The following is a 14,120-nucleotide window of genomic DNA, read 5'->3' as shown; positions in this document are numbered from 1 at the left end:
CCCTCTGCAGAACTGCCCCTCTGTGGAGCAGGATCAAGATCCCGCCTTTTCAGCTGAATATTTGAGTCAAAAACAACCTAAATGCGTTGACAAGGCTCTCAGTAACCCCCCAGCTTTCATCAGTAAAAACCCAGCGTGCTGCTATACTGCTTTAGCGTTGTGACATGCAGCATGTCATAGGCCCTGTGTTTAAAACAAGTGAAAAAGGCGCTTTCTGCTTTCAGGTGGTAGAGACCTCCTCTTCTAAGATCCCTCTTCAGCAGTTTTGCATAATATTATTATTGCACGAATACACACATTCTGTCCTGAAACAGTACACAACCTGGAGTCAGAAGGGAGCCAGAGCTGACAGTATTCCCACATACAAAGCTAGAAGGATGCTAATAAACAGAAATGTTTTCCTTTTATTTAATTAGAGCAGATTTTCTAACATAAGCATTTTGTAAATGGTCTGCAAGTGAATAATTAGTAAAAGGAAATCACCAGAAAATGTAAAATTGAAATCTAGTTTAATCAAGTTGAATTAATAAAGCCTTAGACTTCTGTAAAACCTTTGAACACACTCCTGTTGTTAATAAAGCAAGTGCATTAGATTAATAGAAACCCGTCTGGAACCTGCTGCTATTTGTAACATGGTCCAGGCTCCATTTAGCGCTTAAGGAATGACTTTAATTAGACTGTTCATTCACTGGAAATACTGGAAAGGGAAAAGATAAAGTAGTAGGCGTTGAATTTTTTGGGCAGGGACATTACTGCATCTGCAGTGGGCAGGAATCCGGGCCCTATTTGGCTCTGTGAGCTGCAGAGGCCTGCTAGGAGCCCCCCGAGGTCGGTTTGCCCAATGCTGCAATTGGGCTTACACGGAGACTTCCCCCCTTTCCTTCACAACTTATCCCCTCCCAGGGAGGCAAGAGAAGAGCTGAAAGGCAATTTATGGAGCCTGGGGAGCAGTTGGCCAAGGTTCGCTTGGCTAAACAAGTCATCCAGCCTCAAGGGATGGGCTGGCCGGTGTCTCAGAGCATGTGTGCTCCCCAAAGCAAGGCTGATCGGAGTCCCAGCTAGAAGCACAAAGTGCCCATCCAGCCCTTCCAGCATCTTGCTGGGAAGAGGTATTTAGTGGGCACTGTGAGCTGGCAAGCAGCACATACGCATAGGACCCAACTCCTTGGGGCGCCAGGGATACTCCCAGGCCCAGCCAGCCCTCTGGGCACAACTTATGCTTTTGAAGTGCCAGTCCAGGAAGCCAGGAGCATGGGACTAGCATGATGGGGGCAGGCAGGCTGCATTTTCCAAAATGCAGGGGGAGTACCAGGCTGGAGCCGTGCAATTGTTTTCCAGCACCTCCTGCAGGGACGGATGGAGGATAAGGCATGTGCCACTGTCGGACCAGCAGCCCCTGTCCTCTGCTAAACCTGGAGGGGTAGGAGTGTGTGCAGGACCAGTTGGTAGCTGAACTGCAACTCCAGGAAAGCCTCTCTGCCCTTGTGCTGGGTTGGCTGCAGTTATGCAAGCAACAAGAGGGAAAAAAGCACAGGAGTATATGGCCCCTGCCTTTCACCTTGGCCAGCTCAGCACCTATTTCACACTCCTGCCCTGGCCAGAGGATGCAGAGTAGCAGAAGCACCTGGATGGTGCTTCCCTCTACTCAGTGAATATGCTGTAGAAGTGGAATCAAGGAAAGTGTCTTAGGAATTTCTGGTTTTGAGGCAGGAGAGAGAGGGCGAGAGATTAAGCATAAATCTGTTCCCCCGCAGAAGCCAAATTCTTTTTATTGTCGGCGATGACCTCCTGTCACCGTTACCCTACTGGGCACCTGAAATCCATAAAAGAAGTGAGCACTATCACCTCCACCCCTGAAAGATGATGCAGGCTTGGGGACTACTAGCTGATTCTTTTGAAAAAGACTCTTAGAAATGGTAACATCAAGTAACAGTTAAAGGTACTTTAATTCCTTCAAATAGAAGGATAGCTTGAAGGTACATCAGAGAAATGATTTCAATTTTTTTTTTTTTTTTTTAAAAAAAAAAAAAAAAAGGAAAAAAGCATGGCTTCAAAATTCAGGAACAGCATCAGATAAACAAAGTGCTACCATTATGCACCTGTTTTAAAGTGGTACAAATAAGAAGCTTACAGATTCAAATGAATGGCATAAATGACTAAGAAATTGATTCAGATAATGGTTGTTTACAGGGACAAAACCTATATTGACAACTATGAATAAGCACACGATATGTTAAAAAACCTATTTACACACATGGATATATTTGCTTTCCTTTGGCACTAGGAATTACAGACAAAAGATTCCATTTTATAGCAATTAAATTTCAAACTTAAAAATAACCTTCAAGTCATTTAATTCATACAGCCCCAACACAGTAGCTTTAAATTGCCACCAATTCTGTATTCTAACCCTGGAAATTCAGGCCACAAAGCCTAAATTCAGCTTCCACCCGTGACAAGTTTCATTCAGCAGGATTAACTGGATGTGAGGAGCTCAAGCAGCATTGGAGAATTAACAAGAGATAGACACAGATGTTTAATGAGAGTTAATCTCCCATTCTTATCCAAAGTGGACATCTACCTTTAAATGCGTTTCGTATGCATAAACAGATTAAATCAAGTAAAAATGGGCATCCATTACATATATTCAGTCAAATTAGACATTAAGTGAACAGTCAGAGCACATGATGGCCATCTGTAGTAGTTCTTCAGTGTTGCAGAGAAATGTGTTAATCCCTACTCATTTCCATTGCTAGAAAAAAATAATAATTTAAGATTACACTTATCCAATATAGTTTACTTTTTTAGTACGTTAGCTTACTCTTTAGCCACTGCCTGGAGTAAGCCAGTAACTTTCACAGGAAGTTCAGTATTATTAATACAGTAGCAAGAGTGTTTTGTCACCCTGTAAGATCCTAAAGAATGTGTAAATGTGTACAAAAACCTCAAAAGTAGCCTTTGACTATCCAGACACTTCATTTCTTGTTCATGGTATTCGACTTTACAGAACCTGAAGCTTTGATTACTTTCAAAACAGTTTTTATAATGTTTTCTGCTAGTAACAAAGACATGTTAACAACAATGGCACAGCATTTTTCACAAAGCATTGAAGTAGGACTAGCTAAAGATTCTTTTTCCTTAAAGAACTACAATCAGTTAGGATTACATAAAAATTAAGTAACATTTATGAGGCATCAGGGCAAGTAACAGCACATCAACCTGCTACTGCAACAGGTAGTGGACTTTAATCTTATAACAATAAAGAATCAAAAGAAAAAATTATAGACTTCATAGTTTACATTTGTTCTCTCTCTAGATGGCAAGAAACCATTACAATTAAAATAATTTGCTCTGCAAACAGTAAGATCAGGGCAGAAGCTTTTGTTGAGATGGAATAAAGTATGTGGCTGCCCTATTTTGCACTGATCACAGGCAGACTGGATGTTGTATTGTCTCCGATAACTGGACTGAATCCAAGATAGACCCGACACTTACAGAATACTCTTTCCCCCCATGTTATTTGGGCACTTCTCAAATAGAGATTAATCTTGTTCTGCTACGTGTATTCCTAAGCATCAAAAAAAGCAGAATTTGACTACAGCAAATTCTGTGAGGAAAAGGAATCAGAGAATATAAGAGCAAGTCTTCCCAGAAGACAGTCTTCTCTACACATCCAAAGAGAACTAGCTGTTTGAATTTGAGATTAGCTAATACAATCTTTTAAATATTTCAGAAGCACAGCATGTTAAAAACAACTTTCATTACACTTTGCGGAATATCAGTACCAACGACCTCTACGTGAAATCATTATAAGCTACTCAAACGCAGTCTCTTAACATGGGGGAAAAAAAAGTACATCCAAAGCATATATACATGCTGCTACTGAGAGAAGAAAGCAGTGAAGTAGCAACTTCTTCATACAAGAGCTTCACAAAGAATCTTGCTAATTGAAATAGTCCAAAACATTAGCTTGCACTTAAGATTTATTTTCAACTGAAAAGACTTCCAAAGCCACCGAAGTCTTACTAGGAGACCCTTTGGTCTTTTTACTCTGAACTTGCATGTTTGTGTTTTTTTTTCATGCAAACTGATTTACTGGAGATACAGTACTGCAAGTTACTTACTCAAAAAATATCTAAGAATCAAATGATTTTTCTTTTTGCAGATTATGAATATATATATATATATAGTCTGTCTTCACCCAAAGTATATATGCACCTACAGCCTCGTCTTAGAGTTATGTAATTCAAAAAACGGAGTGTGCAGGAGTAGCTACCAGATGAAACACTTTCCAAATACTGTAATAATGGAACCTGAACGAACTGAGTATCAGTCCACAGAACCACAAGGTTGCATTGCACTACATAAATACTGACCAAATGCCCCCAAAAAAGCCAAGAAACTATAAGCAAGGTCAAAACAGGGTATTACAGCTGTTTCTTTCAGTGAAGACCAACCAGTCCCTTTGTGTACACATTTAGTTTTATTGTAACAAAGCAACTTGTACACTTTAACGTTTAAAACTGAGCATCTTTCTTTCCTTTCCAGTGAAACAAAAAAAAAAAAGAATTTAAAAATAAACAAGAACAAAATTACAATAGAGAATGTCAATTCCAAATAAGATCCTACAGGTTCTGCTCTGATTCTCCATCAAGTGGCAGGGCTCAAAGTCATCATTAGGAGAAGATTTTATTTTAAAAGTGTCACCTTAAACTGCGAGGATGTTTGTTAAACATCACAATTAAACATGCCAAAGGAGAAGAAGCCATGTTGTCAAAATGCCCACTTAACCCACCCAAACATCTGAAACCCACCCCAGCTGACCTTCTATAACCCCGTTTTTTTTTTATTTTTCTTTTTTTTTTTAAACAAGAGAAAGTAGACAGATACATGTTGGTAAATGCTAACTGTCCATATTCACATAGAGACACAGTGTAATCTCTGAGCCCAATATACAGAGAAAGAAGGAAAAAAGCTAGATTCTATGCACTACTACACAGGGGCCTAGCACTCTTCAGCTTCCAGCAGAGTGAAGGGAGCAGAAGGTTTTCTTTTTTCCCACAGAACATGGTGTGTTGATTCCATAAACAGTTTTTGTTTTGAGACAGAAAGGGATAAAAATGAACTTGAAACAGAAACTGGTAGATTCTTTTCCACTGTGTTCTGCTCAAGGTATTTCCCCCAAAATAAATTGTGAACCATGGTGTAGAGGAGAGAAAAAGAGACCTCAAGAGAACAAGGCGACTGAGCACAAGAAAAAAAAGACAGCAACTTGCTCCCAGGGACTGGAGAAAAATTAAAAAGGTAAAAAGGGGGGAGGGGGGGGGGGGTTTGGAATCCATCAGTGTTCAATTAGTCGTCTTCTCCTTCATCCTCCTGTTGAAAGATAAGCGACAATTAAAAAAAAAAATCTATATCACTAAGCTTCAGATAGCACGACCTTTTAAATGCAATAACCAGAATGTTTTGCTACCCGAGAGACCACAGCCCTACAGTATTGCTCATGAAGATCTCTCTCCCTCTTCACTAAGGAATAGTAACACTTGCCATGAATATCGATCCATGTAGAAGTCAGTTAATATCGGATGTCGCAGTGAAAAACACATCATGCATATTAGAAAAAAATCCACCACTTAAAAATCACTACAAAAACTAGAGTAAGTTTAATACTTAGAAAGACTATTTAGTATATTTATTAATATTCTAGGCTTAAACTCATTATTCAGAATACAGAGTGTCTGGTGCCACAGCAGCCCTCCAGCCTCCACAACCAGGAACATGCTAATACTAAGCCTTAAGTTACCAACACCCTGAATGGTGTCTCTGGAAACCCACTTGCTGCTACAAAAAACTGCTAATTCCTGAACCCAAAGAATCTTGGCTAAGCTGGCAATAAGCCAAAATAAATCAACATGTGGGAAGATGACAGAACTGGATGCATCAGCAAGAGCTTTTTACAAGTAAAACTCTGCTAGAAAGTTCACCAAATAAATTTTGTTAAACTAGAACAGATGCTAATATCCTAAATCATCTTGAGTACCTTCCTTGCAGTAAGTTCACTAAAATTATTTATTTGCAGTCTCACGTACACAAATGTAATCATCACTACACTGAAGCCATGCCACAAATTAAAGCAGTTAACAGTTTTACTCCTCTCCTCCAATAAGTTTGTCAAAGATTTTACAGAAAACTACTTCACCTTTGTACCAATGGCTCATTATACTTACAAGAAGGTCCCTCATAAATTTCTTATTCTCATACACCAGAGATGGAAGAGGTAAAGGACGAATGCTCACCTCGCCTTCCTCTCCCTCATCATCATCTTCGTCTTCTTCCCCCTCATCTTCATCTCCTTCTTCATCAATATCTTCCAATCCTTCTTCCTCTTCATCATCATCATCATCCTCCTCTCCTTCCCCTTCTTCATCATCCATATCAGGAACCTTAAAGACACACGTGGGACATTAACTACAGTGATCAAATTCACTTTTACCTGCGGAGTGCTTTGGTGGACACAGAGCAACAACACAGTGCTATACTTACCAAGTAGTACTGCAGTGGATTTGGCCAGATGTCATCCTTGATGACTTCTCCTAGTTCATCAGCCCCTGCATCAGAGTGGTCAGTGAACCAGGTAAAGAAACTTTCTGGCTCTTCATGCTGCCTCTTCCTACTGGCTTTGTTCTGTGTCTGGCTTGAACGTTTTGTCAGATCCTGAAAAGAAAGTTGAGAAGCTCCCTAAAGCAGCGGTATGTGCATTGCGTCCCTCCCTCTTTTTTTTTTAAGAAGTACCAGTTAGAAGCATACATGTCTTAACAACCACAAGAAGTCACTTACTCCCTCTTTCAGGGACTAATCTTAAAGAAACTATTAGAACCAAAAGGACTAATAGCAAAAGGTATCACTCAGCAGTAAACCCACCTGCTTCTTTTAATGCCTTCCACTGAAATACTGAAAACTCACAGGATCTTGCATTTTTCTTTATGTTTCCATGTCACAGGGCAGCCCAAGTATGACAAATGTTTACTGAAATGCCAAGCTTAAAAGATCTCACCAGTGCTTAATACTACTCCAAGAGTTGTTATTGTAGTTAAATGCTACAATTGCTTCATAAACACAATTTAAGAAACACTCAGGCTCCACACCTCTAAGCTCTGTCCTTAATAGTGAGATAAAGAACCACCTAGCGTTCTTAACCCAAGATTTTCTGCTTTGAAGTCTTAAGGCCATTAATTGTAGTAAGTGAATAAAAACTAGCACGAGCCACTAAACCATATGGTCATGAGAAAATACATCCACCACCTTACCCCAGAAGGTTGGCAAGTTTGCAACACTGTTTGCTAAGTTTGAAAAGAAAGCAATTCTCCTCTATTTATTCTTTATTTGGTTGTAAGGTAACTCCAAACTCCCAAAGTTTGCTTTCTTGATAGAATCACAACATTATATATATATATATATATACACAGACTTATTTTTTAATGAAGAATAGTACCAAAATTCACATTAATTTTGTGGTATATTGTGAGACCATTCAGCTGCTTTGTTCAGGACTGTGATTTCTGTAAATAGGAAAAGTTCCAGTTCTCAGTGAAAAAAAGGTTTTCTTGTCCTGATGGTGACAAAACAAGCAGCAATTTAAAAGCAATCCCCAGTTCTACTTTTAAATACGAATTTCAAAGCCTTTAGGATAAAATGAAAGGGCTCCCAACTATTACAGAAACTACAGAACATTAATTTGGTTTTAATACTGTCTGGAAAATAGATATGCCCACATTATTGTGTGGATACTACTTCTCTAAAGACATGGTGTCTGGAAGGGAAATTAAGAAAAATAGAAAAATTAGACACCCCCATCTGCCCCACCCCTTCCAACCCCACTGGGTTTGGAATTCCTAATTTCACAATTATCTTAAAACAACAAAATACAGCCTAGATCCATTCCAAAGAGAGACAAGCTAGAGTACTTGTTACTCTCTCCATCTGGTCGTACTTGTACTTTCGCTGTCTTAATTGTGGTGCTCAACTGAACAAGAGAATTCACTACAGATCTCCACGTATACGGTGTGTGCCAAACCTTGCAAGAGCTACATATATAGAAAAGTGGGGAGGGGGTGGAAGGGGGAAGAGGCAGCTTCAATTAAGAAAAAAAATAAAAAGAAGAAAGTAAAAGGAACATAAATGAAAGCTAAAGTATGTAGAGCAGCAATTATCTCTCCCAGATGCACAGATACGTACCTTTCCAGATTTCCATTTGATCTCAGTTGATTTTGAAGATGGGTCTCCACTTTCATTCAGATGAAACTCTTTGGAGAGAACTTTATTTTCAAAGTATGGATTCTCATCAAAATACTGCAGATTTGAAAGCAGAGTTAGAACCCACCAATGTAAGCATACATGTGCCAAGTCAAATCTTGTACTAAACAGATAACTGAAGAGATTAAGTTACAAACTACAACGCAATATATAGCCACATTCAAAAAAGCAGCAAAGTCACAAGTGAAGGAATGTTTAATGTACTCACAAAATCTATTCTGTAACCTGATTTGATGTCTTCAAATTCTGTCACCTCAACTCTGGTCAAATAATGCAGTGCTTCTTCGTCTTCTTCTCCCAGCAGTGCAGATACTATGATAGAATCAGTAGTCCCACATTAACAAAGCTCTGAAATGTGTGTCACTGACATGAAATACAGGAAATTGACATTATATAAAATGGGAAAAGCAACACATTTGTCCAGGCTGACTTCTTGTGGCCCATTTTTTTGAGGTAGCAGCCAACAGACTACTGGCATCTGTGATTTTGATGTTATGTTTGCTTGTTGCAGTTCATTAAAAAGCAGCATCTATCTATTCTTCTCTCTAAAACAGATTTCCAGATATGTGGTTTGCCCAATGTAGGCAGTGTATGGACTTGTTTTTTTTTGTCCTGTTGGAAACAGCATATCATTATCAACAGTCCTAAGGAAATCACCCTAAATTAAAAAAACAAAACACCAGAATCCTCATTTGCTTTAAAAGAGACTATTAATTGATGAAGTGTGAAGCCTGTACTTTATAATACAAGAAGAAAACTGCCATGGAATTCTAGCGATCAAGGTGTTCCTTTGGTTAACAAATGTAAGAGCTAAAAAGCTTATAAGACGCACACTAGGACAGAAAGGAAGTGTTTGCATATGTACCCATAGGCTTCTGTTTAATGCCAAGTAACTATCCTAGAAAACACTAAGACACAAGAGGCTCGCGTTACAAGCAAGGAAATATTGAATTTACAGGGGGTAAAAAAAAAAAAGGGGTGTATTAAAAATATACCTTGTGGGTGGTTGACAAATGTTGTTACCCAGAAATTTGGGATTTTGGCGATCAATTCTGACCTCTTCTGGAAGAATGGTTGGCGGAGTTTGTTGTATTTCTGTTCTACTTTCAAAATTTCCTCACTGGCTTGTTCATTCAGTCTGTAACAGACAGAGTCACGTTAACCTCAGGAGAGAGAACTGAAATTTGAAGATGTATCATCAGTACTTAGCTATAAACTGAATAGATTTAATTAAACTAGTCAGCTGCGCACAACAAATGAGGGAGCTCAAACAAAAAAAAAACAGAAGCCCAAACCTGTAACCACTATTAGGAAATACACTACCAGAAGCAATCACGCTCATCCTAATGAAGTGTTCTTTACAGGTTTTGCAGCATTACATGAGGGACAGACCCTTATTTATGCTAAGTAGCCTCTTAAGCGTTTTGTTTGCAAGTCACCTGTAGATGGACAGCATATAAAACTATCACCTGCCCTTTATAATTCTGGGGCAGGAAAGCATGACTGTAACAAAAGCTGTTTGGTACCACACACAATTAAAGTCTTAAAGACATTAACACTTCGTTGGCTTTGTAAAGGTTAGAGCCCTGAGACTGTAACAGTTCCATGAGGACAGAGCCTCACTTGTCACTTGCACTTTGTAGCACAGTGCACGTGGAGGTAAGATACAGGCAAATACTGACACAGAACCCACAGAGTTTGGGGATATGAAACTAATTTTTCAGTGACATTTCCTACCTATTATTCTACAAGCACTCAAATATATAATAAAGTTTTATAATAAAGCTAACTTTTCAACCAAGTTTTCAGTTCTGCTTACAAACGTGAAAATACTTTTGCAAAGCAGCGTACAAATTAACTTCAGAAAGCAGTGAGAAATAAACCTTTTATCAAAACTATCACAGTGAATTAGAAAATTAAGCTCAAGCTCTGTATTTTTAACTTTAAACAATTAAACAAGAAATCAGGATGTTTCTTCTGATTTTTTGATTTTACACAAATACTTGTTACATCTGATCAGGCCAGAACTCAAGTATATCATGTGGGAGTCTGAAGACACTGAGAACTACTACCAAGTGCTTACTTTAGTAAACATTTTATTACCATAAGTCTTTTAATTCCCCCTAAAAACTTCTCAAGTTTTTTAATGGTTACCTGTCTATTTCATTCTGTACTTCATCAATGTGTTCAATTGCTTCCTGTTGCTCTTTTTCTGAAAAAAGAATGAAAATGCATCAAAATCCCTTAATTCTCAAGTCTGACAAATCACTTGGAGTTTTCTCCTTAGACCTTTTCTAGAGATTTATATTACAAGTACAAAGGTATTTCTACTGAGTGTCTTAAGTGTTACTAAACCATAAAGCCTCAGCTACTTTCAGGGAAAACTATGGCTGAAGAGCCAAAAAGTTTCCTGAAACGGGACTTGGAGCAAGTTTACCACCAAAAATTCCAGCTCACGTTCCTCTATACAGTTTTACAAGTCAACTTAAATGGTAAATGAATTCCGACAGTTAGCACTAAGAACGTAATAAAGAAGTTGCACATCTAAGACCAACAGATTTAAAGGAACGTGGAAGCATTAAATAATTTAGAGGGGACAACAGCATCAATGGAAACAGCATAACTGGGAACACGCCGCCTTCAAAAAACCAAAAAGCACGTTGAATGAGGAAAACAAGGAAAAAAACCCTTCCAAGTCACGGTCGGGCAGATAATTTCGCGGCAGGACTTCCCCTGGACAACGCTTGGCAAAGCTCTCGATTAAAGGCCGCCTGTTTACCTAGCGTGCTGGGGGATGAATGAGCGGCAGCGGGAAGCAGCCGGAGCGGTGCAGCCCCAGCTCGCAGCTCCCATCCCCGCAGCAGCAGCCAGCTCTCCCCGCGGAACCCGCAGGTGCGGCGAACACGTGCGGGGCCCTCGGCAGCGGAGAGCCGGGGCAGGAGGCAGGCGAGCTTGCAGCGCCCTTCCTCCACCGGTTAGAAACCCCGCTGCTGGGCCGATTTCGGAAAAAAAAAAAAAAAAAATTAAAAGAAAAAGATTAAAAAAAAAAAAGCCGGAGGAGAGGAACCGCCGCGATCGCACGTGGGGGAGGCGCGGGCGGTTCCTGGGCCCGGCCCCCGCAGCACCGCGTGGCTCCCGGGGCCGGCCCCGGGAAGGGCCCCGGCGGCGGCTCCATCGCGGCGCGGCGGGGGCAGCACCACGCGGCGGCGGCGCCGAGCCCAGGAGGCGGCCGAGCAGCATCATGGCGGCGGCGGAGCACAATGAGAGAGGCCCGGCGGCCGCCGAGCGAGGAAGAGGGGGGGGGGAAGGCAAAAAAAGAAGAGGGTGAAGAGAAAAAGGGGCAAGGCTCCTCAACCGGGCGGGCCGAGGTTAAGGGGGGGGGGTCCCCGCTGCTCCAAGCCGAGCCCGCAGCGCCCCCCGGGCCGGCCCCGCCTGCGCCCCTGGGGAAGGAGGCCGGGCCGGGGAGCGGAGACAAAAGGGCGCTAACATGGCCTCCTCCTCCTCCTCCCGCTGCCGGGGCCTGCACATCCGCCCGGCCGCCACCGCGCTCTTCCCGCCTCCGGCCCGGCCGCGGCCCGCGGGGCTGAGGAAAATGGCGGGCGGTGCGGCGCGGGGCGAGGCGGAGGCCGCGGCGGAGGCCGCCATTCCCTTCCCTGCTCTCCCTTCCCTTTCCCCTTCCCGCCCCCATCCCCCTCACTCTCTCCCTCCCACACCACCCCCCGCACCCCCCCCCCCTTTCCCCTTCTCTCCTTCTCCGGGCCCGGCGCGGCCTCACCTGAGGTCTCGTCGGCCCCATCGTGGTTGGAGTTGAGCTCCTTCTTACTGACTTTGGCCGCCGGCGCCGACATGGTGGTGGCTGCGGAGCGCGGAGGGCGGGGGGGGGCCGTAACGGGACTGAGCGGGGGGAGAGGAGGGGAGGGGGGGGGGCCGGGCGCTGACTCCTCCTGCTGCTGCCGCCGCCTCCTCCTGCCGCCGCCGCCGCCGCTCAGGCTCCCTCCTCCTCCTCCTCCTCCTCCTCCTCCTCCTCCTCTTCTTCTTCTTCCTCCTCCTCCTCTTCCTCCTCCTCCTCCTCCTCCTCCTCCTCCTCCTCCGGGCCGCTCCCGCCTCCTCCGGCCGGACCTGGAGCTCCCGGGTACCAGCGGCGCCCGCGCTGCCTCACGCTCCCCACAGCCAGAGTCGCCGCCGCCTCCTCTTCTTCCTCCTCCTCCTCTTCCTCCTCCTCCTGCTGCCGCCGCCGCCGCTGCTGCTGCTGCTGGCGAGGGGCGGGCGGCGCGGCGCGCATGCGCAGCAACCCCCCCTCCGGGGCACGGGGGGGACGGCGGGCGCCAGCGCGCATGCGCACCGAGCCCCCCTGCCGGGCGCTGGGCGGGCGGGAGGCGCAAGGCGCAGGCGCGCCCCCGGCTGTCCCCTCCTCGGCAGCGGGAGAGCGCTCCCGCCGCGCGCACGCGCGAGCGCCGCCTCTCCTCCCCGCCGCGGGCGGCCCGCGCGCGCAGCCGCGGTCAGGGACAAGCCCCGCCCCTCCCTCCGCCGCCGGCCGCCCCACGCCGGGCGCTCATTGGCTGAGGCTCGCGGGGGGCGGGGCGCGGCGCGGAGACACAGAGGAGGGCGCGAGAGGCGGGAGAAGAGGGGGGGGGAGAGAAGGGCGGCGGCGCGCGCAGGTGTGCGCGTGAGGCGCTGAGGCGGGCGGAGTGCGCATGCGCGGCCGCCCCGCTCGAAGCCGGCTCAGCCCCTCACGGCTGCCCCCGTTCTGTGTGGGGACGGGGCCGGTCTCCCTGGTGGTGGGGGCTGGCCGAGGTCTCCCTGGAGAAATGTGTACATAAGCATATATATATGTGTGTGTGAGGGGCGTTTGGAGCCCATGAACCCGAAGCGGCACTGCCCCAAGCCATCCCCCCAGCCTGCCACCAGCATCTCTGGTGCTGTGAGGCAAAGTCACGCCTGGGGACGTGGCGGCCCCCCCTGTCAGGGTGCTGCCTTGCCTAGCTGGAACATGACTCAAAGGGATAACTTCAGATGTTACGTTTTAAGGGCACAGAGGCCCTGTCAGTCACATCCAGCCCACTCGGTTACTGTGGGAGCACAACTCTAGAAGGTCATTGAGCCCGGGCCTCTGCCAGCACACCTGCCACTGCACCGAGAGCAAGCAGACTTTAAATAACCCTTTTTGTGCCTTTCCTGTCCACCTGTCGTGGAAGAGGTTGCAGCCTCATAGTTAGACTAGCTCTGTTTTGCTCTTAAAGCAACAGCTGAGCCACTCTTTTCCATTAAAAATGCAGCATATCCTTCACAAATGAATATTATGGTACAGATCAAGCCAGGAAGCAAGTACAGCTTTGAGGAACTTGGAACTTGCCTTTTGTAATTTGTTTTCCAGTCACACAATATTCTCATATTCTCCCTGCCTCTATTTCTTTCCTCCTCCTCAAGTTGCCTTTCTAGTGTACTTTTCAGCAAGGCCTGGATTAGTTCTCAGAGGTCTTACTGGAGTTTCCTGATTCCTGTTCCCACCTGTTGCTTCCAAACCCCAACTGCTTTTTCTTTTGTATTCCCAGCTGTCACTTCCCACCAGCTATATCTTTGCTTCCATCACCACCCACAACCGCTGCAGCATGTCCGTGATTTGCATTGTGCTTCTCCCTGCAAACAGCAGGAGAGAGGAGCTGCCGTCCATTTGTCCTCTGTGCTTGCCCATACAGCAATGAGCACTGCTAGACACAAAAGGAGAGAAAAGCTCTGCGACTTTATAAATGCAAGATTATCGACTCCTTCCCTAGAGCTTCCCAAGGCCTTCCTGAAGCTCAGTGCAG

General features: G+C 44.7%; 1 protein-coding gene and 1 long non-coding RNA gene across 2 annotated transcripts in view; one reads left to right on the top strand and one right to left on the bottom strand.

Annotated features, from left to right (window-relative positions):
* Positions 1-4,464: 4,464 nt before the first annotated feature.
* SET (SET nuclear proto-oncogene) lies at positions 4,465-12,579 on the bottom strand. Its single transcript, XM_084493909.1, has 8 exons — positions 12,089-12,579; positions 10,468-10,525; positions 9,309-9,451; positions 8,522-8,625; positions 8,236-8,349; positions 6,544-6,714; positions 6,297-6,443; positions 4,465-5,376 (listed from the first exon to the last, which is right to left on the bottom strand). Exons 1-8 carry the CDS (start codon positions 12,159-12,161, stop codon positions 5,353-5,355), a joined length of 834 nt encoding a protein of 277 aa, XP_084350035.1. The 5' UTR covers positions 12,162-12,579; the 3' UTR covers positions 4,465-5,352.
* Positions 12,580-12,719: 140 nt separating this feature from the next.
* LOC311421693 overlaps positions 12,720-14,120 on the top strand; it is an 8,506-nt gene continuing 7,105 nt past the window's right edge. The window contains exon 1 of the long non-coding RNA XR_014684960.1: positions 12,720-14,114. This is a non-coding gene — a long non-coding RNA (uncharacterized lncRNA). The remainder of the gene's footprint in view (positions 14,115-14,120) is intronic.

This window comes from Aythya ferina (assembly GCF_964211825.1).
Source record: "Aythya ferina genome assembly, chromosome: 20".
Taxonomy (NCBI): Eukaryota; Metazoa; Chordata; class Aves; order Anseriformes; family Anatidae; genus Aythya; species Aythya ferina.
This window is presented reverse-complemented; position numbering and strand designations above follow the sequence as displayed.